The following is a 24,821-nucleotide window of genomic DNA, read 5'->3' on the forward strand; positions in this document are numbered from 1 at the left end:
AATTTTATTTAGAGAGAGGGCCTTGCTGAGTTGCTGACTTCCATTTATATATTTCATTTATATCTGACTTCCAGAATAGCACCCCATTATCCTCTTGTGTTACATGACTGTCCCTCTTGATATTTTTGCAGTTGTAAATATTGAATCACAGACTTCACTAGCAATTGGCCTAGATTTTATTGAATAAGTCTGTGTTAGTTCAGATGATAAACTGGGCTAGGATAGTTACTGTATTAGATCTGAATATTTGTCAGCCTTAATAATATCATCATTTAGGCAATCCTGTGGCTCTATCACTCTGCTTTCTCTAACTTCCCTCTTCTTCCAACAGTAAAATAAAAAAGAGTATAGCCAATAATGTTAGACTCCATGTGGGAATTACAGTGGATCCTAGAAATTTAGAAATCAGACTGGGTGCAGTGGCGCCCACCTGTAATCCCAGTGGTTTGGGAGGCTGAGACAGGAGGATCGTGAGTTCAAAGCCAGCCTCAGCAATTTAGCAAGACCCTAAGCAACTCAATGAAACTTTGTCTCTAAATAAAATCCAAAAAAGGCCAAAGATGTGGCTAAATGGTTAAGTGCCACTGGGTTCAATCCCTGGTACCAAAAAAAGAAAGAAAAAAAGAAAAGAAATTTAGAAATCAAAGTGAATGTGATTTTGCACATTAGTAACTCACACACTCTTGTATCCATACACTAAATATTTATTAAGTGCTTACCAGGCACAGTTTTAGGTGTTTATTAAGTGCCAAACCAGGCACAGTTTTAGGCATTTGTGAAGATAGACAAGGATTTTTGCTTTTTTTTTTTTTTGAGTTTATATTCCAGAAGGGGGAAAATAGATAATAAGTACATAAAAACAATTTCAGATAATATTTACGTACTGTGAAAGTAAAAATGTATTGAGTGATCACTTAGAGAATGAGGGGATACCACTTGAGTTTGGGTCATTGGGACTCTGAAGAAGTGATATTTTGAGTTGAGATAAAAAATGATAGAAGGGCTGGGGTTGTAGCTCAGTGGTAGAGTGCTTGCCTTGCATGTATGAGTCGCTGAGTTCGATCCTCAGCACCACATAAATAAATAAAGGTATTGTGTCCACCTACAACTAAAAAAGATATTTATAAAAAAATTATAGAAGAGGCTGTTTCTTCTGATTATCTAGGACAGAAGGAGTAGCAAGTGCAATGAATATGTATGGGTTTGGGGCATAGTAAGAAAGATATAGAGTAGGGGGCTGAGGTTACGTGAGGTCAGAGATGGGATAATAGTATTCCTATCAAAATACTTGGGACCAACTCATACAGGGCCTTATATGCCTTAAGAGCTGTAGATTAGTAACATGATCCAAGTTACATCTGAGAAAGTATTCCATGGCTATTATAGGAAAAATGGATCATGAAGAAGAAAGGGGAAGCAGTGACACAAATTAGCATGCTTATATTAAGGCAGGTTAGAGATCGTGGTGGGTTGGGTTGGGCAGGAGTAATGTATTCAAAAGCAGGTAGATGAATATTACCTATATTTTAAAAGTATACTCAATAGAAAGTTATTCTGGTTATTCTTGTCCTGCTATCTTTATTTTTTTCTAATATCTTTATAAACGAAATGACCTCTTTACTTAAAAATTGACTTTTTGAAAAAGTTGAACTTTAGATATCTTTTATTTAACTTCTCAAAGTGCTAGATTTATTTTATCTGGGTAATATCAACTTAAGGAATGTGTTTTCCCTGCTACTACACCCCCAACACACATATAATCAAGATGAATTTTCTGTTACTAGAAATTTGGATTGCTTTCACGTTGTCACAATTCAAAATATATTATTCTTTCTCATATGTATTTGCACACTTATGGAATATCTCTGAAGGAAAAATTTACATAAGTATTGCTGGATAAAACTTTTCCATCTAAAGTAAAATAGGCCACTAATTGTTGTATACTCATACAATGGAATACTATAAAATGGCCAGGTGTGGTGGCACACAATTGTAATCCCAGTGACTGGGGAAGCTAAAGCAGGAGTATCATGAATTCAAAGTCAGAAGCAAAAGTTAGGAGCTAAGCAACTCAGTGAGACCCTGTCTCTAAATAAAATACAAACTAGCATTGGGGATGTGGCTCAGTAGTAGAGTACCCTGACTTCAATCCCTGGTACTTGCCGCCCCCAAAAAAGAAGCTGAACATAAATGGAATAATTTCATTTCTTTAAAGTAAAGTAAAAGTATCCCTATTAAAGTAATTTTAGAATAAAGTATTAGTAATGGATAAAGTTAGTAATCTGGGTAATGGAATGGTAGAAGAAACTGTGATGAGTCCATAATCATGATACTGGTTGTCAGATCAGGTGGGGGAGGCTTTATTGAGATATCACTCCCCGTCGGAACTCGATCAGACCCACAGAGGGGACAGGGGATGGGTCTGAGGAGAAACCGCGTGGAAGCTTGACCAGACTGGACTTTTATGGGACTTACAGCTGGAAGGGAAGGGCTTGGGACAGGAAAAGGTGTTCTTAGAGTCCCTTGCCCCCTTGGAGTTGGTCAGGGGAGTTGGCTGAACTCCAGGATTGGCCAGGGGGGTCCTGTTGATTGACAGGCGTTAGTTAGGAGATCTCGCTAATTGACAGGCGTTTCCGCCGACATCTAATTGATGTTCTTTTTCGGCGCAGGCTGCGTTGTTCTAAGTTGCCACTAAGTCCCCACCAAGTCGCCTCCACTGACCTAACACTGGTTATATAGGTATATTTACTTTTGAAAGTCTATCAAAATGTACATTTAGGATTTATGTATTTGATATATTTTACTTCACTATTTTTACTACCCCAAAGTCTGTAGATTAAACTAAATGATGCTATTAGATTACATTCTGATAAAAAATGTAAAAACTCCTATTTCCTCATAATCTTTCTTATAATTGACACTACATTTATTTTTAAATTTACTAAGACGAGGGCTTAAAACTTTAAAAAGAGTAAGTTGGGCATGGTAAACCCAGCAGCTGGGGAAGCTGAGACAGGAGGATCACAAGTCCGAGACCAGCCTTAGGTCCTAAGCAAACTAATGAGACCCTGTCTCAAAAAATAAAAAGGCTTGGGCTGGGATTGTGGCTCAGTTGCACAGCACTTACCTAGCATGTGTGAGGTACTGGGTCCGATTCTCAGCACCACATATAAATATATAAATATAAATATATAAAGACCCCATTGACAACTAAAAAAAATATTTAAAAAAATAAAAAGACTAGGAATGTAGCATAATGGTAAAGTGCTCCTGGGTGAATCCCAGCCCCAAAGTAAATATACAAAATAAAAAGTGTGGGGTTTTGGAGAGGTCCTCTTATTTTATTGATATAAAACACAGTTAACAGTATTTCTTTTTCTGTGAAGTGCCTGTTAAATCTGTGAGAAAAAATAACCTGAAACTTGAAAACAGACATAAGAAGTACAATGATTGATAATGTACTTCTAGGTAGAGGGGCAATTGGTAAATCTCTGTTCAATAAAGTCAGAAATGATTGCTGGTACCAGTTAAACAAGTGACCCCAGAAATTATGGTCTGTGATTTTGTAGAATATTAACCAGTCCAATGCCTAATTCAGCAATCTTCATTTTCTTTGTTAAATTGTTTCTATCCCTTCTTAAATGCTCTTTAAATATTTTACTAGCTTCCTCATTTACATAAGTAGTCTTTTTTGGGGTGGGGGTGGGTGGGTACTGGGATTGAACCCAGAGGTGCTTTACCCAACACTCTGAGCTCCATCCTCAGCCCTTTTTATTTTTTAAGACAGGTTCTCATTAAGTTGCATAGGGCCTCACTAAGATGCTGAGGCTGGTCTTGAACTTGTGATCTTCCTGCCTCAGCCTCAAGAGCTGCTAGGATTACAAGAGTGTGCCACTGCACCTGGCTGAAGTATTTTTTTTTTTTTTTCTGGTGCTGGGGATTGATTGAACACAAGGCCTCATGCATGCTAAGCAAGTGCTCTACCACTAAGCTATATCCCAGCCTACATTTCATTAGAGGGCAAAAAGAGTCAGACACAATTGTTGAATGGTCCCTGCAACTGCCAAATTTATTTTGGTAATTGCCATATCCTTCTGGAAATAAAGACTTTGACCTTGACCCTACTCTTGCTCATGATTAAAATGTCTTACATGGAACCACAATGCAAAAATAAAACAAAAAAATCCTTTGGATACTTACACTGTACAGTCACTCGAACCACACAGCTTTCCTTCCCAGCCTCATTGCCTGCTGTGCACTGGTAGAGCCCAGAAGAAGACATGGTGAGATTCTGCAACAGAACTCTGCCAGGATTGTTGTAGTCTATACAAGCAGAAAGAATGACATTAAGCTGCCTTAGTGACAGAATTCTTTATTTATTTTTGACAATATAGGACATTGTTGACCTAAGATTCTGTATTGTAGTTTGATAAGAATGAATAGAACAGATTCATTTTTTAGCATGGGAAAACAGGTAAATATTCTTTTCAATTGTAGTACATCTTCAAAAGTTAGAAAAGATTGTGGATCTTGCCAGGTATAGTGGTGTATCCCTGTAACCCCACCAGCTTGGGAGGCTGAGGTGGGAGGATCTTGAGTTCAAAGCCAGCCTCAGCAATGCTAAGGTGCCTAGCAACTCAGTAAGCCCCTGCCTCTAAATAAAATACAAAATAGGGCTGGGTATGTGGCTCAGTGGTCAAGTGCCCCTGAGTTCAATACCTAGTACCAAAAAAAAAAAAAAAAGATTGTGGATCTTTATGGAATACTAAACAAGACAATTAGATATGGTAGATATCTGTAATATTTTTTCCTAATCTCTTTTACCACTTTTATATGGCATTTGAAGAAAGATTTTCTGTCCTAGTTTATGGATAAAAAAATTCCATTTTCAAGAGGTTCCACAATGTCCTCAAGGTCATATAGTGAGTTGCTGACAAAGCAGATTTAGAATTCATGGACACAGTTCTATCTTATTGGCACAGTAGACTGGTAGAAAGATGACTTACCAATCCTGGATTTGGGAGGCAAATGTTCATCCTCTCCCTCTTTCTCCGGGATTCGCTGCCAGTAATACACAATGGGCTTTGTGCCAGAGGATGACTCACATTGCAGAGTCAGATCACTTCCTTCTGTCAGGTCTCCTTCCAACTCACACTTGGGCTTGGATGGTCTCACTGCCCAAAAAAGAGAAAAAAGGTGTAATGATTCAAAGATTCTCTAAACACCACATCAAAGGAAAAACTATGTTCAATTGAGCTGTTTCTCCAGCTATACCTTATGGTTGACCTTTGAGTTGGGATTCAACTAGGCATGGGTTATATTACCCTGTGAGTTCAACCCACTTTATTCACCCTCTGCCACAAACAGTTTAAGCTGCTACTAGTGGTGCTATTGTAATTTTTAGGGGTTACCTCAGAAACAACTACATACTTTTCTTTTCTTTTTTTTTTTTTAAGAGAATTTTTAAATATTTTTTAGTTTTCAGTGGACACAACATCTTTGTTGGTATGTGGTGCTGAGGATCGAACCCGGGCCGCACGCATGCCAGGCGAGCACGATACCACTTGAGCCACATCCCCAGCCCAGCTACATACTTTTCAAAGAAGAGAAATTGTTTTTTTAGGAAATTTTAGGAAAGTTAAGTGTGATTTTATTGATACTAAAATAGGGATAGAAAATCATTAAATTGGAGGTAATTAAGTAGAACTTAGTAGGTTTTGCTATCAAAAAATAAGGTGGGTGCCATGGTAATCCCAGTAACTTGGGAGGCTGAGTCAGGAAGATTGCAAGTTCAAAACCAGCCTCAGAAACTTGGTGAGACCCTGTCCCAAAATTCAAAAATTAAAAAGGGCTGGGGATGTAGCTCAGTGGTAAGATGCCCCTGGGTTCAATGCCCAGTACCAAAATAATAATAATAATAATAGCAACAACAATAAATTTGAATCATCTCTGAGAGATTTAAGATAACTATAAGGGAGCTGGAGATGTTTCTCAGTGGTTGAGTGCCTGCAAGGCCCTGGGTTAAATCCCCAGCACTACCCCCGCACCCCCGCAAAAAAATACATACACTAGAGGCTATTTAAATTTTGTAATGGGCTATCATGGAAAATATGGCTGAAATACAGAACATAAATGCTTCTTTGCAGGGAGCTAGACTAGGTGACCTCTAAGCGTATAACACAAAGTGCTGAACACAAAGTTTTGCACCACCATGACTTATTTGCCTATCCCTCACAGAGATCTTATTAAGATATGACATGTACCTTGGCACTCTGCCTTACCTAAGACTTTTAAGATGACGTGGCTCCACACATAACGCCCTGAATTCTTCACCTTGCAGGTATACCTGCCCTCATCACTGGGTTTTAGAGGCTCGATTTGCAGAGAAGCATCTCCTGCCAGGAAATTGGAAGCAAATGCCACTCGGCCCTTCTGTTCCTCAGTTAAGTTATTGTAGACATGACGACTGGAGTAAGTGATCACCTGTGGGAAAGATGGAGGCAGAGTCAAGCAATGTGGTTCTCAGTGTTCCTCCCCTGCTGATGTCAAGATGAAGAAAGGGAATACTTCCAGTGGCACTAAGTGGCCAAGCTTGGGGCTGATTCTAATAGTCCAAGATGCCTTGGTTCTCAATAGCAGTACAATTTTGTTTAAGCCTCGCTTCTGCTTCCATGAATCATAATCTGTGTAGCATTTAATTATAAGGTACTAATTATTTCATGCTCAGAATCACTCTAATTTACAGATTAGGAAATTGGGTTGCATACTAAAGTTCACATATCTAAGTTACAGAAAGAAGTGCACAGTTCTGTGTACTCTCAGCATAGACTTTTTCTGGAATAGTACACAACAAATAGTATCAGTAGTTGACTCTGAGGAGAATTGAGGGGACAGAGAGTAAGAATGGAGAGATTTACCCTTGCCCTGTAAACTTTTTTCTGTCTGTTGCATTTTCTACCACTTGCATGTGATATCTTCAAAATACACTACACTCTTTGTCTTAAGAGCATTTAGGTGCGATCTAGTTTAGTTCTTACCACATTTTTTCCAAGTAGTTATTTTTTTCCCAAGTAGTTATTATTCCCATTTTTTTTTTAGTATTTATTTTTTAGTTTTAAGAGGACACAACATCTTTATTTTATGTTTAGGTGGTGCTAAGGATCAAACTCAGTGCTTCAAGCATGCTGGACAAGCACTCTATCACTGAGCCACAACCCCAGCCCTGAACACGGGTCTTTGAAATTCATCTTGTTCTTACATACTACAGTTACCTCTCTCCCTCTTTCTTTTTTCCCTCTTGCATTCATTTCACTGCTCATTAACTATTCTTTTGTAAAGTTTACAAATGAAGGAGAAAGAGTAAAACTGAAAAATCAATCTATTTTATTCTTATAAAATTTGAGAATTTGGTGAGGGGTAAAAGGAGGTAAATAGTCATAATTCAAGTCTGACACTATGGCCTTCATTGTTTGATTTTCTTTCCTTTTTTTTAACTTTATTGCAGTTTTGTAAAAATAGGTAGGAAAAATATGTTTCTTCTTTCATAAAATTCACATGAGCATCATGCTTTTGCTTTCCCAGTTAGGAGGAGCAAGTTTTGATTTTCTCCAACCAGGAAACAAACTAAAACAAACAAACAAAAAAACCTTGAAACTTGTTGTCGGCCTCTACTTTTGTAAACTTTTCCTGAATTTTCTTAGTTTATCACTCCTGTTAGTTACAGAAGCCATGCTAATCTAATCCATCAAAACTTCAGCCACATAATTTCATCTTTGTCCTCTCTGCCATTCAGCAATCCTATCCGTAAACCTGTTTGACTTAACCGGCAGCAAACATGGAGATCTTCCTTTGGGTCAGGAGGAAGTCAGATGAGTAAAACCCTCTTCCAAGTAACTTATAATCAAGCGGGCTTAATAAGAAGAGAAATATAAACATAGAAAAAAGAAAAAACAAGAAATGATTTACTTGAAATAATATCAGGGAGACTGGCCCAGAAAAATTGGTATTTGAATCAGGCTTTGACAGATGAGCAGACTAAATAAAAGACAAGAGGCAGGAAGAAAAGGGCTGAGGGAGCATTCCAGATACATAGAACAGCACTAAAAAAAAAAAAAAAAAAAAAAAAGACATGCAAGCATATGGGAGTCTCCCAAGCACATTTCTGGCTGCAGCTGTCTAAATTGTTTCACTCTAAGCCTTTAACCCCTCCTCAATCATGTGATGCTCTGAAGCTCATCCGATACTTTTCTGAAAAGATTTAAAGCTATCCAATGAAGAGTCCATCCATTCTCTATTATATAAAACTTTTTCAGTACCATCATGCATTTTGCTCTTACCACCTCTCTGAGAAAAACGTTTTCTCTTTTCTCTGCATATCCCTTTTCCTCAACAGATATTTACTGAGCTTGTGTCAGGCACTATGCCCAGCACTGAGAAAACAAATAGGAATGAGACATACATAGTTCCTCCCCTGAAGAGCTCACAGTCCTGGGGAGAGGAGGAGTGGAGGAGAACTGAACACTGTAACTAATAATATACTTAAAACATTTTCTCAATATGCCCTCACATTTCAATATTACACTATTGTGACGATTTTCATATCTGTGTCTCTCCTTCTTTGTTTTTGTCTTCATCTTCGTCCCCCACCCCCTTCTACTTCATGGAGTCTTGCTGTGTTGCATAGGCTGGCCTCCAACCCTTGGCTGAAGCAAGACTCCTGCCTCAGTCTCTGAAGTAGCTGAAATTACAGACCCATACTACCACATCGGGCATAAACTCTATTTTCATATTTCCAGCTCCCTGGCTGCTGTATATTTCTTTCCACTCCACTCTGCCCTACATACTGCTGTCCAGTTAATCTTGTTACTATGAGCCACACCCCCAGCCCTATTTTGTATTTTATTTAGGGACAGGGTCTCACTGAGTTGCTTAGCACCTTGCTAAATTGATGAGGCTGGTTTTGAACTCACCATGCTCTTGCCTCTGCCAATACACCTGCCTCTGTCAATGCACCAGCTCTTTTCCAGCTCAAAACCCGAACAGCTCCCCACTATCTTTGAATGATGACCAGACTCAGCCTAGGGTTGGTTCTCAAAATGACCTCTGTATTTTGATCCCAATCTCCTTTATTCTACTTCATATACCAGGGTGTATCAGAATACTGTTATGGTTTGGATGTGAGGTGTCCCCTAAAAGCTCACATGTGAGACAATGCAAGAAGGTTCAGAGGAGAAATTATTGGGTTATAAGAGTCTTAACCCAATCAGTAAATAAATCCTCTGACAGGGATTAACTGACTGGTAACTGAAGTGGTAGGGTGTGGCTGGAGGAGGTAAGACTTTGCAGGTATGGCTTTGGGGTGTATTTTTTGCATCTGGAGAGTAAAAACTCCCTGTTTTCTGATCACCATGGGATGAGCTGCTTCCCTCTACCACCCTCTCCCATCTTGATGTTCAGTCTCACCTCAAGCCCTGAGGAATGGAACTAGATTTCTTTTTTCTTTTTTTAAGAGAGAGAAAGAGAGAGAGAATTTTTTAATATTTATTTTTTTAGTTTTCGATGGACACAACATCTTTATTTGTATGTGGTACTGAGGATCAAACCCAGGCCGCCTGGATGCCAGGCCTGTGCGCTACTGCTTGAGCCACATCCCCAACCCTGGAACTGGATTTCTATGGACTACTCTGAAACTGTGCACCCTCAAATAAACTTCCTCCTCTATTATTGTGCTGGTCAGGTCCTTTAGTCACAGCAGTGAAAACGCTGACTAACACAACTACCTCATTCCCATTTCATGAAAATGAGTTGTGTTTCTGTATGCTCACTGCATTTTTCCACTTAGATCTAAGTCCTTTTTCTCCATCTCTCCACAAACCCTATTCAACTAAGTGTGGCAGCTCATGACTAATTCCAGCAACTCAGGAGGCTGAGGCAGGAGGATCACAAATTCCTAGGCAATTTAGTGAAACCCCTTCTCAAAAAATAAAAAGGGCTGGAGGTGTAACTCAGTGATTAAAACAATAACAACAACAAAAAAACCCCTGGATTTAAAACCCATTACTGGAAAAAAAAAACAATTTGTTCTTTTTTGTTTGTTTTTCTTTCTCTATTGTTTAAATTTTTATTAGAGCATTATAGTTATACGTAGAGGTGGTGTTCTTTTTAACAAAGACATGCATACATGGAATGTAATTTACTCCATTCCCCTCCACATTCCCTACTTTTCCTCCACTCCTCCTTCCTATTCATTCTTTTAAGTCCCAAATCAATGGTTACTTCTTATTACACCTTTTTTTTAAAATTTATTTATTTATTTTTTATATTTTTTTTTAGTTGTAGTTGGACACAATACTTTTGTTTTATTTATTTATTTTTATGTGGTACTGAGGATCGAACCCAGGGCCTCACACATGCAAGGCAAGTGCTTTACCACTGAGCCACAACCCCAGCACCTTTTTTTGTTTTGTTTTGTTTTAAAGAGAGAGTGAGAGAGAGAGGGGGAGAGAGAGAGAGAGAGAGAGAGAGAGAGAGAGAGAGAATTTTAATATTAATTTATTTTTTCTTAGTTCTCGGCGGACACAACATCTTTTTGTTTGTATGTGGTGCTGAGGATCAAACCCGGGCCGCATGCGATTGCTACTGCTTGAGCCACATCCCCAGCTCAACACCCTTTTTTTTTTTTATACCTTTCTTAATATGACACTCAAGACTGAGAAGGGTTTTTTTTTTTTTTTTTTCTTTGCTCTCACCCATAACATTCTTTTTTTTCCCTGCAGTGCTGGTGATGAAACCCAGGGCCTCATTCATGCTGGGTACTCTTTTGCCACTGAGCTATACCCCTCATCCATAATATTTCTTTGTACCTTTTTTTTTTTTTTTGAACTGGGGGTGAATCCAGGCCTTGTGCATTATGGTTTCTGCACCATTTTATTGAAAAGGAATCATGGAAGACTTTGAAATGGGCAGACAGGTTGCTGGATGTGCTTTCAATAATGCTTCTGGGTTATTTTATATGCATCTCTTGTTTTTGTCTTTGGTTAGAATGTTTTACAACTCTTCATTCAATAAGCATTGATTTAAAACATACTCTATCCTTTACACTGTGCTAGAGATGATAAAAATACAAAGAAATGAGTACTATAAGTGTTAAAGTATAACTTTTTGAAAATCAAGTAAAACCATGATTTTCATATATACAGACAAAAACACATGTCAAAGATTTTAATAACCAATGAGACATTAAACCGGTTCAAATGAAAAATGGGTCTAAAAGGGATTTAGATCTTCTTTGGCCAAAAATCATTTGCATCTTTTTTTTTTTTTTTTTTTTTTTTGGTACTACAGATTGAACCCAGGGGCGCTTAACCACTGAGCCACATTCCTAGCCTTTTTTTTCTATTTTATTTAAAGATAAGATCTTGCTAAATTGCTTAGAGCCTCACTAAATTGCTTAGGGCCTCACTAAATTGCTGAGGCTGGCTTTGAACTCCAAATCTTCCTGCCACAGCCTCCAGAGCCACTGAGATTACAGGAGTGTGCTACTGCACCCAGCTTATATTTTATTTTTGAAATAGGGTCTCCCTAAGTTGTTGAGGGTCCTCAAACTTGTGATCCTCCTTCCTCAGTCTCCTGAGTTGCTGGAATTATAAGTTTGCACCACCATGCCCTGCTAAATATTTTAGATTCTAAAAGGTGAATGCCCTTCCCCAAGATGGATTTCAGAACTTGGATTTGAACCCAAGATTTCTAAAGATGAGTCCCTTTCCTTCTTCTGTCCTCTTCCCCCAAACATGCAGCTCTCCCTCTCCACTTATCTATAACTTGCAGCTACTATTGAAAAAAATGCAGAAATTCAAGATAAACTATCTGTTTTGATGTTTTGTTTAAGGATAAGTTTTCAACTAAATGCACTTACTGTACTTTTCAGAATATTTCTTAGCATGAAATGATGTTCAGGAGGCACCTACCAATGGTATATGTGGGGTCCAGTGCAGTCTGGATCACACCTTACCTTTGACCCCTGCACTCACATCTCTTTGCTCTCACCTAGTTTTCAAACCTCATGTTTCTTTTTTCTGAACAATGTCCTCTGGTGTGTTTTGGGGTTTGATCATTCAGTCTTCCGAAATTATAACCGGTCCACTTCATGCTGTGAATATAATTTTAAAACTGACATTTCTTTTTTCCTTTCTCTTCTGCTTTTCCCCCTACCTCACCATGGGGGAAGCAAGATTAACCTTCTTTCCATCCTAGGCAGAGTTATCTGTCCTTCAGCTCAAGGATTTCAGGAATGCAGGAATCCAGCCTTTAGGAGTGGCACCAGTGGTTCAAGAAATGGCTCTCTCTCAAGATTACAAAAGAATTATGACTCCTGACAGGGCACAACTGGAGTGTAACCTTTGTAATCCCTCTTTAAAAGCCCACTGTTTCCCCTGACAGTTAAATCACAGCCTCTGGGACAGGAGTCCATTGTGTGTTCTCTTTTGTTAGCAAAGATATAAAACTTCTTTTTTCTTTTTCTCAAAAATCATGTCCTTGTTATTGGATTAACATTGGACAAGGACTGAGCTTTCAGTATCAAAATGTCTCTATTTTTGCCTGAACAACACCTATACATCTTTTGTATGTAGGCTCACCGGTTTTCTCAATTAGAATGGTGACTCCCTCCTTCAAGCTTTAGTGTATGGGGCTAATCTCTACCACAGTGGTTAGTACATTCAAGTAGGCCTGATTCTGTCTGCTTTTCTTTCTTCTCCCCAAAATCCCTTCCCAATATTTAATGGGGGAAAAAAAAACCAGATAACATACAGAGTAAGCATCTAGCATTTTGGAAAGCACAAATTAAATTGTAAGATAATCTAATAATTAATCATTTTAAATATGAGGTTTTCACTCACACTTCTGATGAGGTTTTCACTTACACTTCAGTTACAGCTTTGCAATATATTTTTATTTTGTTTTATTTTTAGGATTTTTCTTTTTGTTTCATTTTGTTTGGGACACACTTTGGATCTCAGATGCTTGTTTGCTTCTTGGTTTTCTATATACATGTGGTGTGTGTGTGTGTGTATATATATATATATATATATTTTTTTTTTTTGGGGGGGTGGGTAGGTACCAGGCATTGAACCCAGGGGAACTTGACCACTGAGGCATATCCCCAGCCCTAATTTATGTTTTATTTAGGGACAGGGTCTCATTAAGTTGTTTTGCACTTTGCCATTGCTGAGGCTGGCTTTGAACTCACAATCCTCCTGTCTCAGCCTCTGGAGCCTTTGGGATTACAGGTGTGTGCCCCCATATTTTTTAATATGAGGGACTTAGTCCAGAGGCACTTTACCACCGAGCTGCATTCCCAGTCCTCTTTAGTTTTTACTTTGAGACAGGGTCTCCCAAAGAAGGTCTTGCTAAATTGCTGCGGATGGTTTCAAATTTGTAATCCTCCTGCTTCAGGCTTCAGAGTTGCTGGGATTATAGGTGTTCACCACTGCGCCTGGCTTTATTTTGTTTTTAATTGTAAGAAAGATAGTGCTGAGACTAAGTTGTTCATTGCAGTATGATAGAAAAACAACATCAATTTAATTCTTTTGCAAGCAAGCAAAAAAAAATTAAATATATGAATTACAGTTGTTGTGGGCTGTTTGTTTTATGGCATTCCTGGAGGACAGGACAATTTGTTAGGCTTGTATGGAACAGATGGATCAGCTCAACTTTTTGGCAGTTGCTCTGCTGTGTTGTAGCAATTGTAAAACTGTTTTGAATGCAGATAAAAGCAGGTTTCTCTCTGTTTTAGACCAGGATTTTTCTTGCTCAAAGCCAAAGGAAAGAGTGAAAGAGTGAAGTACACAAGGGTAGGCATGAAAATTGGAACATCTCTGTTCTAATTTCTCAATCTGAAAAATAGACAAGATTTCTGTTGTGTGGTCTGGACAAACTTTTGGGGAAGTGATCACTCTTATATTAGAAATTTCGTTGTGTTTCCAGAGCTCTAGTGGCCAAGATACCAAAGCTACAATTCAAAGGTTCCTGAGACTGCCTACCCACCCCCAGATGGTCCCTGCCTACTCTGAGCATTCTAGACAAAAGGGATGAATACATTTCTTTTCAATTTGAAATGCAAAGCTAAACTGGGGATCTGCGTCATTGGTTAGCCTACTTTAAGCATCACATCTATTCCAACCCTTCCTGTCTTTTCTTTCTCAGTCACCCTCACTCTATTCTCAACACCTTGGCAGTCATAAAGTTCTATCAACTTTACCCATTATTTATTATCCCTGTCTTGAGATCCCAACCACTCATGATTGAAGTGTAAGACTTTGTTGTATAGGATGAAATTATTCAACTGATCTTGTTTTTAGTTGAATCTCCCTTAAATTAGTATGCCAAACATTGTCAGAGTGATCACCCTAAAATGCAAATATGTCCCTTACATTCTTAAAATCTTTCAAGAAATTCATGACATTATAGGAACAATTCTAAGTTTTCTGCTATGGCACACAAAATCTTCCATGTGCTGGCCTGCAGCCTCTGTGGGCTCATACCTTATACTTCATCCGCACTAGCTGCTTATGATTTCCTAGAATTTTCCATCCTTTGTGTTTATGCTTTTATGATTCCTTTAAGGCAGTTCCTTCTATCAAGTTTAAATAAGCTATGCTTACTTACAGGAAGCTGTTCTTGACCTCTCCCCTCTTTCAATTACTCTTGGCCAAAGGCTCTTCCTTTATATAGTAATTCTCTCTATCCATGATTTTGCTTGCATTCTTTCCTTCTCTTCCCCTCCTTCCCTCCTTTCCTTCCTTCTTCCCTCCCTCCCTCTCTTCCTTTGCTGGGGATTGGACAGAGTCTTCTGCTAGGCAAGCATTCTACCACTGAGCTACATCCCCAGTCCTGGGGTTTAGCTCTCTGCAGTTTTATTACCTGCTATCAATCGCTATAAAAAATATTAAATTGTGTACCATTCTGAGAGGTATGATGAGATCTCTGCAGTCCTGTTCTCTTGCTTAGGATGTGAATCGTCCCTTTATCCACCCTGTTCACACTATAGAGATTCCCAATGTTAGTCACTTAGTAGCTATCTCTGTTATTATACAGCTGTTGAGGTTTCTCAGTGCTTATATTCAAGTAGCCTTTATTTTATGACCCCAAAGCACAAGGGCAGAAATGCTGGGAACTTGGATATGCCAAAGAGAAGACATAAAGTGCTTCCTTTAATTGAAAAGGTAAAGGTTCTCAATAAAGAAAAAGAATCAGGTACTGAGATTACTAAAATTTATGGTAAGAATACATTTTTATCTGTGAAATGCTGAAGATGGGAAAAGAAATTCATGCTAATTTTGCTGTAGCACCTTAAACTGCAAAACTTATGGCCACAGTGCTTAGTTAAGATGAAAAAGGCCCTAAATTTGGGTCTGTAAGCATAGGAAGAAAAATGGTATATATAGAATTCTGTACTAACTGTGGTTTCAGGCATCCACTGGAGGTCTTAGAATGAATCTCTTGCAGTAATGGGGGGGGGGGGAACTGTATTCATGTACAGACAATCCCCAACTTATACTGGTTTCATTTTATGATTTTTTAAAAAAATACTTTTTTAGTTGTAGATGGACACAATACATTTATTTTATTTATTTGTTTTTATGTGATGCCATGGATCGAACCCAGTGCCTCACATGTGCTAGGCAAGTGCTTTACCACCAAGCCATAACCCCAGCCCTGATTTTATGAGGGCTTCAATAGAAATTGTACTTCAAAGTTGAAATTTTTATCCTTTATTAGGCTAGTGACATGTAGTATGATACTCCCTTGAGATGAAAGGCAGCAGCAGCAAGCCTTAGCTCCCAGTCAGCCATGTGATCACAAGGGAAACAACTGAGACTCTATAGCTCACTATCTTGCTAAGCAAGAATGTTTGGTAGGTTAGCAGTATTAAATGCATTTTCAACTTCCAATCTTCAACTTAAAATTGTGGGTATATAACTCTATTATAAGTTAAGGAACATCTGTAGAATACTGCTTATCTCTGTCATGATGATTGTCACTTCGTTTTTGTTGTTGTTGTTGTTACCAGGGATTGAACTCAGGGATTCTCGACCATGGACCCACATCCCCAGCCCTTTTTTATATTTTATTTAGAGACAGGTCTCACTGAGTTGCTTAGCGCCTCCCCGTTGCTGAGGGTGGCTTTGAACTCAAAATTCTCCTGTCTCAGCCTCCCAAGCCGCTGGGATTACAGGTGTGCACCATTATGCCCAGCTGTCACTTTGTTTTGAAATCGTCTCTTTACACATTTATTTTTTTCAACTAAGTTCCTTTGCTATAGAGTGTATGTGTTTTTATTAAATCTGACTAAATTGACTTTTATATTTTTTAAATTTAAAAAAATATATATTTTTTGCAGTTGTAGATGGACAGCATGCCTTTATTTTATTTGCCTCATACATGCTAGGCTAGTGCTCTGCCACTAAGCAACAGCCCCAGACCCTAAATTGATTTTTAATCTTTGGTAAGTTCCACTAATGCCAAAAAATTTCCTGCACCAGGGTTTATGCAGCATTAGTTCTGCCTAGAATAATTTCCTACCTATATTCTCTTTATTTTCCATATGACACATGTTATACTTTCAAATTATTTAAAAATAATATAAATAGTAGCCAGGCATGGTGGAGTATGCCTATAATCTCAGTGGTTTGGGAGGCTGAGACAGGAGGATCGAGAGTTCAAAGCCAGCCTCAGGAAAAAAGTGAGGTGCTAAGCAACTCAGTAAGACCCTGTCTCTAAATAAAATACAAAATGGGGCTGCAGATGTGGCTTAGTGGTCAAGTGCCACTGAGTTCAATCCCTGGTATCTAATAATAATAATAATAATAAAGATAGTGGTTAACAACCCAGACACCAATGTCAGAGTGTCCAGTTTAAACACGCAAATAGGTGACCTTAGGCAATCTGCTCATTTTGTGTGTGTTTGTGTCAGTATGTGTATGCTCATGCAAAAAAACATGAATCAGTTCTTTATTTATTTTTGGTTTTTATTTTGTTCTTGAACTAAGGATTGAGTTCAGTGGTGCTTTACCACTAAGCTTTACGCAGGCCTTTTTATCTTTTGAGAGTTTTGCTAAATTGCTTAGAGTCTTGCTAAGTTGCTGAAGCTAACCTTGAGTTTGTGATCCTTCTGTTTCAACTTACCAAGTTGTTGGGATTATAGGTATATGTCCCACCACCACACCTGGTTCAGTTTCCTTTTTTTTTTTTTTTTTTTTTTTAGTTATCGGCAGACACAACTTCTTTGTATGTGGTGCTGAGGATTGAACCCGGGCTGCACGCATGCCAGGTGAGCACACTACCTCTTGAGCCACATCCCCAGCCCTGGTTCAGTTCCTTATTTGTAAAATTTACCTAATAATCCTCATCATGAGGATTGAAAATAATGAGATAAAATGTAATAAACAGATTTTTATCTGGTATGTAGTTAATATTCCTCTTTCCTTTCATCCATTCTTCCACCTTCCCTCTCTTCCAAATTATAATGATTATTATTATTTGGTACTGGGAATTGAACATAGGGGTGCTTTATCACTGAGCAACATTCCCAGTCTTTTTTTTTTTTTTGGTTTGTTTTTTTGTTTGTTTAGTGCTAGGGATAGAACTCAGGTCCTTGTGCATGCAAGATGAACACTCTATCAACTGAGCTATATCCCCTATTTTTTGGACACAGGGTCTTGGTTAGTTGCTTAGGTTCTCATTAAGTTGTTGAGGCTGGCCTTGAAATTGTTTTTTTGTTTTTTTGTTTTTTTTTTTAAAGAGAGAATGAGAGAGAGAGAGAGAGAGAGAGAGAGAGAGAGAGAGAGAGAGAGAGAGAGAGAGAGAGAAAATTTTTTAACATTTATTTTTTAGTTTTCTGCGGACACAACATCTTTGTTTGTATGTGGTGCTGAGGATCGAACCTGGGCCGCACGCATGCCAGGCGAGCATGCTACCACTTGAGCCACATCCCCAGCCCTGGCCTTGAATTGTAATCCTCCTGCCTCAGCCTCCCAAGTTGCTGGGATTATAGGCATGCACCCCCCACACCTGACTTCCTTCCCAACTATTGAATGTCTTTCCTGGAGGCCCCCCAGAAGGCAGGGATTATGATAGCTTCTTTATTATTGTATTCTAGTGTGGCATACAGTAAGTGCTAAATAAATTTGTGTGATCTGAATGATTGAATAAATGATCATTTTACTGTAAATTGAATCAATGACCATCCTTACTATAAATTGTCAGTGAAGATAAATAGGGAATTTTGACCTATTTAAAGTTCTATCAGTGCCTTTCAAATCAACTTAACTCTTTACCCATATATTCTTTTTTTTTAAAGAGAGAGAGAGAGAGAGAGAGAGAGAGAGAGAGACAGAGGGACAGAGACAGAGAGAGAATTTCAATATTTATTTTTCAGTTTTTGGCGGACACATCTTTGTTTTATATGTGGTGCTGAGGATCGAACCTGGGTCGCATGCATGCCAGGAGAGCACGCTACCGCTTGAGCCACATCTCCAGCCCCTCTTTATCCGTATATTCACTTGCCTATGCAACCAATAACCAAGCAAGTCTTTTTTTTAGATCAAATGTAAAAACCTAGATGAAAGTTAGATTGTAGAGTTGCTAAAGAAGAAATTATTCAGTGATTCTTGTTAAAGATGGTAAGGCAGACTTTATTCAAGGGGGCAATGGCAATAGGTATAGGGACCATTGCAATGGGGTCATAGAATGGGGAGAGAGATTGTGCTCAACTCTGACTCCAAAAAGAACAAGGGTGGTTTATACAAGGGGCAGAGTGGAGGTGAATGGATGGAAAATTAATAAGAAGAAATATTAGGAGTAAGAAAGTCTTTGACTCAATGCTTGAAAGGATTATTGTTAAAGACAGACCAGGTGATAAGACATTGAAGACGGTTAGACATCAAGGATGAGAATTTATCACTGAACTGACTTGGCAGGACTCTTGCTCAAAATGGATTTTATAAGAACAGAAGAGGAAGTCCAAATCAGGCCTAGTCAGAAAGACCTCAGGAACTTGACTCAAGTATAGTGAAAAGAGTATTTACCAAGTTCTTGGATTTTTACTATAGGAACATGGCTCTTATTAACTTCATTCGGAACTGAGAATATCATGTCTAGGATTGACCAAGAAGTTGTTGGAATAAACATGTTAAGGTTTATTCAGGTTAAGGTGACCTTGCCCTACAGAGTATACATCATCTCAAGATGATGTACACTGAGAACAAAATGACAATCAGAATCAAAATAACAAGGTGATGTAGACAGCTACTTAAGCAGATTAAACTCCAGCAGTGATTCTGAAATTTATTGTTAGTGAAAACCTTGGCTTCTTATAGCATAAATGATCTTATGAAATGAGTAGTATAGATACAGAGTGGGAAAGAAAAATTTCTATTTTTTTTTTAACCAGGGAAAGAAGCAAAGCTCTGAAATAAAGAAGAAAATTCTAAAATCAGTTTTCCTAAGTCAGCTTTTGACGCTGTGACCAAAATACCCAACAAGGACCACTTAAAGGAGGAAAAGTGTATTTTGGCTCAGAGGTTCAGTTCATGGTAGGCCAATTGCATTACTCTGGCCTAAGATGAGGCAGAACATTACAGAGGAAGGGCATGGTGAAGGAAAGAACAGAAGAGGAAGTCCAAATCAGGCCTAGTCAGAAAGAACTCAGGAACTTGACTCAAATATAGTGAAAAGAGTATTTACCAAGTTCATGGTGAAGGGCATGGCATCCAGGAAGAAGAAAAAGAGGGAAAGGGGCCACAGGAGGAGGGCACATCTCCAGTGACCCACTTCCTCCAGCCATGCCATGCCTGCCTACAGTTACCACCCAGTCAGTCCATTCAAACCAGTACAGACTGATTAGGTTACAGCTCTCACAAACTAAGCATTTCACCTCACAACACAGGAAGTTTTGGGGGACACCTTATATCCAAACCATAACACTGGGACACAGATTTTTTTAGAATCACAAACTTCTAAACAAAAATATACACTTTCAAAAACAACAATAATAACAAAAAGAGTGCTGGGTGAGGTTGTGCCTGCCTGTAGTCCCAATAGCTCAGAAGGCTGAGGTAGGAGAATCAAAAGATCAAATCTAGCCTCAGCAATTTAGTAAGGCCCTAAGCAACTCAGCAAGGCCTTGTTTCTAAATAAAATATTTAAAAAGGGCTGGGGATGTGGCTCAGTGGTAAAGACCCCTGGGTTCAATGTCTGGTACAAAAATAAAACAGAGTAACAGAGGTGAGAATAGTAGTTATAGTAGGAACCTGATTGAACTGTGGCTGCATGGGAGACAAGGCAGGAAGAATAACAATGGTAGGTTACTTAGTTGTCATTCTCTAATTACAGGCAGCCCAGTGGATCCTCAGAGCACTATGAGTACCATTTCACCTCCAGAAGTATGGGAAACGAGACGTCCTTCATGGTCCTACTCTAATTGAGTACCAAAAACCCAGGGCATGCTCTTTTATTTTCCAACTCCAGAACCAATATCAATTCTCTTGCTGGCTAGTTATGTATGTGGGCATCATATTATGAGGTGCTGAGGATGGAACCCAGTGCTTCATGCATGCTAGATGAGTGCTCTACCTCTTAGCCACAATCCCAGACCCTCTCTAGTTTTGTACATAAAGTCTTTCAACTATAAGTGGAGATGAAAAAGCGATCCAAGCTTTTTCATACCAAATGAAAAAGACAGGAAGATTGAGGAAAGGCCAAAGTAGGGGGACAAGGGAGAGGAAAGACTCTAGCCAGGTGTATACTTACCACTTTTTGGTTTCCTTCATTATCAGTGAGCAGCCATTCGATATCAAGCGTGTCTTTTTCTGGAAGCCCCAGTTGATGGTGGCAGGGCAAAGTGACCTTTTCCTCTGCCACTCTCTTGATCTCAGTGTGAGTTCCCAAGGTTCCAACATAATAGGAAACTGGAAGAGGGAAACTTTAATGAGTAATGCAGAAACTGGAAGGCAATGTGTGGGGAGCAAATGTCACAACAAGTAATTACTGGTGTTCCTATGTGCAAGGTACAATGTCAAGGGTGTGGGAAAATCCTAGATGAGAAGTACTAGAAGTCCTGTTATCTCATACCACTGGACCCTCTGTTAATGGAATTCATGAACCTTCTTTTTTGGTAGTGCTGGGGATTGAACCCAGAACTGACACATGCTAAGCAAGTGCTTCTTTGCCAACCTACATCCATAACCCTCATTCATATTTTTTTATTAGTTATTGATAGACCTATATTTTACTTATTTATTTGTTTACATGCGGTGCTAAGAATCGAACTCAATGCCTCACACGTGCTAGTCAAGTGCTCTACCACTGAGCCATAACCCCAGCTCCATCATTCATATTTTTTAACCTCCCTGATTACATTCTTCCCTTACTACCTTACTGTTTTGGGTTTTTTTTTGGTGTGTGTGTGTGTGGGGGGTGTTATTGTTGTTGTTTGTTTGCAGTTTTGGGAATTGAACCTAGGGTCTCATGTACACTAAGCAAGTACTTTACCACTGAGCTACATTCCCAGCCCTTTGATTTTTATTTATTTATTTATTTTTGTGGTGCTAGGGATTGAACCCAGGGCCTTGCGCTTTTTATTTTGTTTTGAGACACGTTCTTGCTCACAAGCTGGCCTCAAGCTTGTAATCCTCCTGCCTTCACAGTATCTGCAATTACAAGCATGTGCCACTGTGCCCAGCTCTTACTGGATGTTTATCAACAGTGGAATATCTCAAGTCAACAACCATGCCTTTTGATCTTTCTGTTTTCTACTAGCAGAGGCTTCCAATGGATGATGTTCATAGAAATCATGCACTAAATTGCCCAGTAACTGCTGATTTTTTTTTTTTTTTTTGGTACTGGGATTGACTCCAGGGGCCCTTTACCATGGCGTTGTTTTTTGTTTTTAACTTTGATACAGAATTTTTGCTCAGTTGCTTAGGGTCTGCTTTAGTTGCTGAGCCTGGCTAAAACATACAATCCCCCTGCCTCAGTCCTCTGGGATTATGGGTGTGTACCACCATGCCCAGAACAAGCCCTATTCTTTAAGTTATAGAATTCAATGTCACTTGAAGCTGAAAAACAACAACAACAAAAAAAAAACACCTCAAAAAAACTAGAAGTGACCTTGCCACTTTGCAAATGAACTCCTTTTAAATCCCTAATAATTGCTGCTGACCAGTAGCATAAATTTAAAAGAATAAAGAGACAACTAAAAAAATTATAATCTAAAGGAAAATTATTCATGATCAAAGGACTATGCAAATTTAGAAGAGAAAAATCATAGGCAATTGATTATAGGATTTAAGAAAAGCTTAACTCTTTCAAGGGATTTTTAATATTTATTTTTAGTTGTAGGTGGACACAATATCTTTATTTTATTTTTATGTGGTGCTGAGGATCAAACCTAGTGGCTTATGCATGCTAGGCAAGCATTCTACCACTGAGCCACAACCCCAGTCCTTTCAAGGGTTTTGTAAATATTAGAAATACTATATGCAAGTCACCTGATGTGGTGTTTAACACTTAGTGGATCTGAATACAAAGCAACTGGTTATATTTTTAAGAAGGTGGTATTTCATCAGGGCATGGTGGCACATGCCCATAATTCTAACCTTAAGAGGCAAGAGGATCACTTGAGCTCAGAAGTTTAAGATTAGTTTAGGCAACATAATAAGACACTGTCTCAAAAAACACAAAAAGGGCTGTGTGCAGTGGTGAATATCTCTAATCCCAGCTGCTCTGGAGGCTGAGGCAGGAGGATAGTGAGTTCAAAGCCAGCGTCAGCAACTTAGTGAGGTCCTAAGCAACTTAATGAGAACCTGTCTCTAAATAAAATATACAAAAGGGCTGGGGATGTGGCTCAGTGGTTAAGTGCCCCTGGGTTCAATGGTACCAAAATACATACATTCATAACACAAAAAGGTGGTATTTGACATGGGCTTTGATAAATGAAATTCACCTAGATAAGAATAGAGCATGAAAAAGGTGTTGAGATGTGGGAAGGGGAAATTATGGGAATAGAGGCAGAGTAGGGAGGAGGATATCAGTAATGGTAATAAATAGTTTAGCTTGGCTGATGTGAAGAATAAGTGTAGAAAGCAGTAACAAATTAAACTGGAAAGGTAATGGGGCAGTTTATGTGATAAAAGGTCTTACCTGCCACAGTGGGCATGGTGACATAATCCCTGGCTTGCTTGAGGAAGAGAGGTTTAGGAGCTGTAAGAGCACACAGGGAAAGGGGAGATACTGAGACATGTCTTTGTGAAAAAGCTATTAATTTTTTTCAGGTGAAAGATAGGTAGTAAATGTGGTAAAAAATAAAAGACAAATCTGAGAAGCAATGTGGAAGTCAAAACTATTGAATAGAGTGACTGGTTAGAATTAAGCAGTTTATGGTTTCCTATAAGCAATCTAAGACTTGGCTATAGTCTGGCTGTTTATATCCTCACCCTAATGCCCGTGTTGAAACCTAACCCCCAATTGATGGTATTTGAAGATGGGGCCTTTGGAATGTGTTTAGGCTATGAGGGTAGAGACTTTGGGAATACAATTAGTGTCATTATAAGGAAAAAAAAAGATTTAAAACCTAAAATTGTTTTCAAGCTTGTGTGACTGGTAGGATGATGATTGCATTAGCAGTACTAGGAAAGTTAGGAGCACAATGATGTGTTTTATTTTGGGGTGAAGTGGGGAGGGTAGACACTGAATCTGGGTTTAAGTTCATTGCAATATCTAGGTAGAACTGTCCATGAAGCTGCCCTGAGCACTTTCCCTGACCATAGCACCTCTCTTTATACTGCAGAAACCCATACAGCTTCCCAAATAGTGCCTACCCTCAGTTACGTTAGAGGAAGTTGCATAACCCTGGGCATTGCTTATTTCTTCATCTTTCATTTCTCGTGTGCCTCATATAAAAAGCTCTTGGAAACACTCCTGTTCTATCAGTTGTGCCTGGGCTAAACTTTTTCAGATCCCTTGAGTTTCCTTTGTCATTCCACAGAAACACCCTATGTGGGAGAGGGGAAGGCAGGGGTTGATATCCCACCCCCACCAAACTGGCTCCAACACCATGTTGGGTTTCCAGGTCACTCCTTAGACTCTTATTAATGGCAGCTTACTCTCAGACCTCTTTGTAGTACAGGAACAAAAGAGCTTTTACAGAGAGTTCCTGTTTCTCTTAGTAACATATTATTTTGTTCTTCCAACTTCTTTCTAGTTTCATGTTGTATGATTTCAAAATATCAAACAAGCTGGGTGCAGTGGCACACGCCTGTAATCCCAGCGGCTCCGGAGGCTGAGGCAGGAGGATACTGAGTTCAAAGCCAGCCTCAGCAAAGGCGAGGTGCTTAGCAACTCAGTGAGGCCCTGTCTCTAAATAAAATACAAAATGGGGCTTGGGAGTGATTCAATCAATGGTCAAGCGCCCCTGAGTTCAATCCTCAGCACACCCTCCCCACAAAATCAAATCTTTCTATTCAAAACAAAATTCCAAGTTACTCCAGTTGAAGCATGTCCTCTATTCATACAATATCCTTTTGGCCAATAGGAATTCAGTTCCACTTTTCTTTCTTTCTTTTTTTTAAGCTACTTTCATCTTTTTATAGCAGTGGTTTCCTATAAGGTATAAGACTTGGCTATGGACTGGTTGTTTATATCCTCACCCGAATGCCTGTGTTGAAATCTAACCCCCAATTGATGGTATTTGAAGCCAGGGTCTTTGGAAGGTGGTTAGGCTTTGAGGGTGGAGACTTTGGGAATGCAATTAGTGTCATTATAAG

At 38.9% G+C, this 24,821-nt stretch overlaps 2 protein-coding genes across 5 annotated transcripts in view; one reads left to right on the forward strand and one right to left on the reverse strand.

Moving 5' to 3' along the window:
• The window catches only part of LOC120889738 (uncharacterized), a 185,272-nt gene that overhangs the window by 11,009 nt on the left and 149,442 nt on the right, over window positions 1-24,821 (forward strand). For 2 of the 4 annotated variants that reach the window (XM_078047196.1, XM_078047195.1), the window contains exons 1-2: window positions 6,335-6,471; window positions 17,264-17,329. In XM_078047196.1, coding sequence (XP_077903322.1) covers window positions 6,460-6,471; window positions 17,264-17,329 — 78 coding nt within the window. In that variant the 5' untranslated portion in view covers window positions 6,335-6,459. Of the gene's footprint in view, window positions 1-6,334; window positions 6,472-17,263; window positions 17,330-24,821 lie in introns of those variants that run through there. The other 2 variants (XR_013437958.1, XR_013437959.1) reach the window with 2 other exon arrangements.
• Window positions 1-24,821, reverse strand: part of Clmp (CXADR like cell adhesion molecule) — a 101,933-nt gene that overhangs the window by 9,454 nt on the left and 67,658 nt on the right. Inside the window, exons 3-6 of the mRNA XM_005328393.5 lie at window positions 20,809-20,966; window positions 6,282-6,483; window positions 5,007-5,174; window positions 4,201-4,323 (exon numbers count right to left, since the gene is read on the reverse strand). Of these exons, the coding sequence (XP_005328450.1) occupies window positions 4,201-4,323; window positions 5,007-5,174; window positions 6,282-6,483; window positions 20,809-20,966 (651 nt within the window). The remainder of the gene's footprint in view (window positions 1-4,200; window positions 4,324-5,006; window positions 5,175-6,281; window positions 6,484-20,808; window positions 20,967-24,821) is intronic.

This window comes from Ictidomys tridecemlineatus, chromosome 4 (assembly GCF_052094955.1).
Source record: "Ictidomys tridecemlineatus isolate mIctTri1 chromosome 4, mIctTri1.hap1, whole genome shotgun sequence".
Lineage (NCBI taxonomy): Eukaryota > Metazoa > Chordata > Mammalia > Rodentia > Sciuridae > Ictidomys > Ictidomys tridecemlineatus.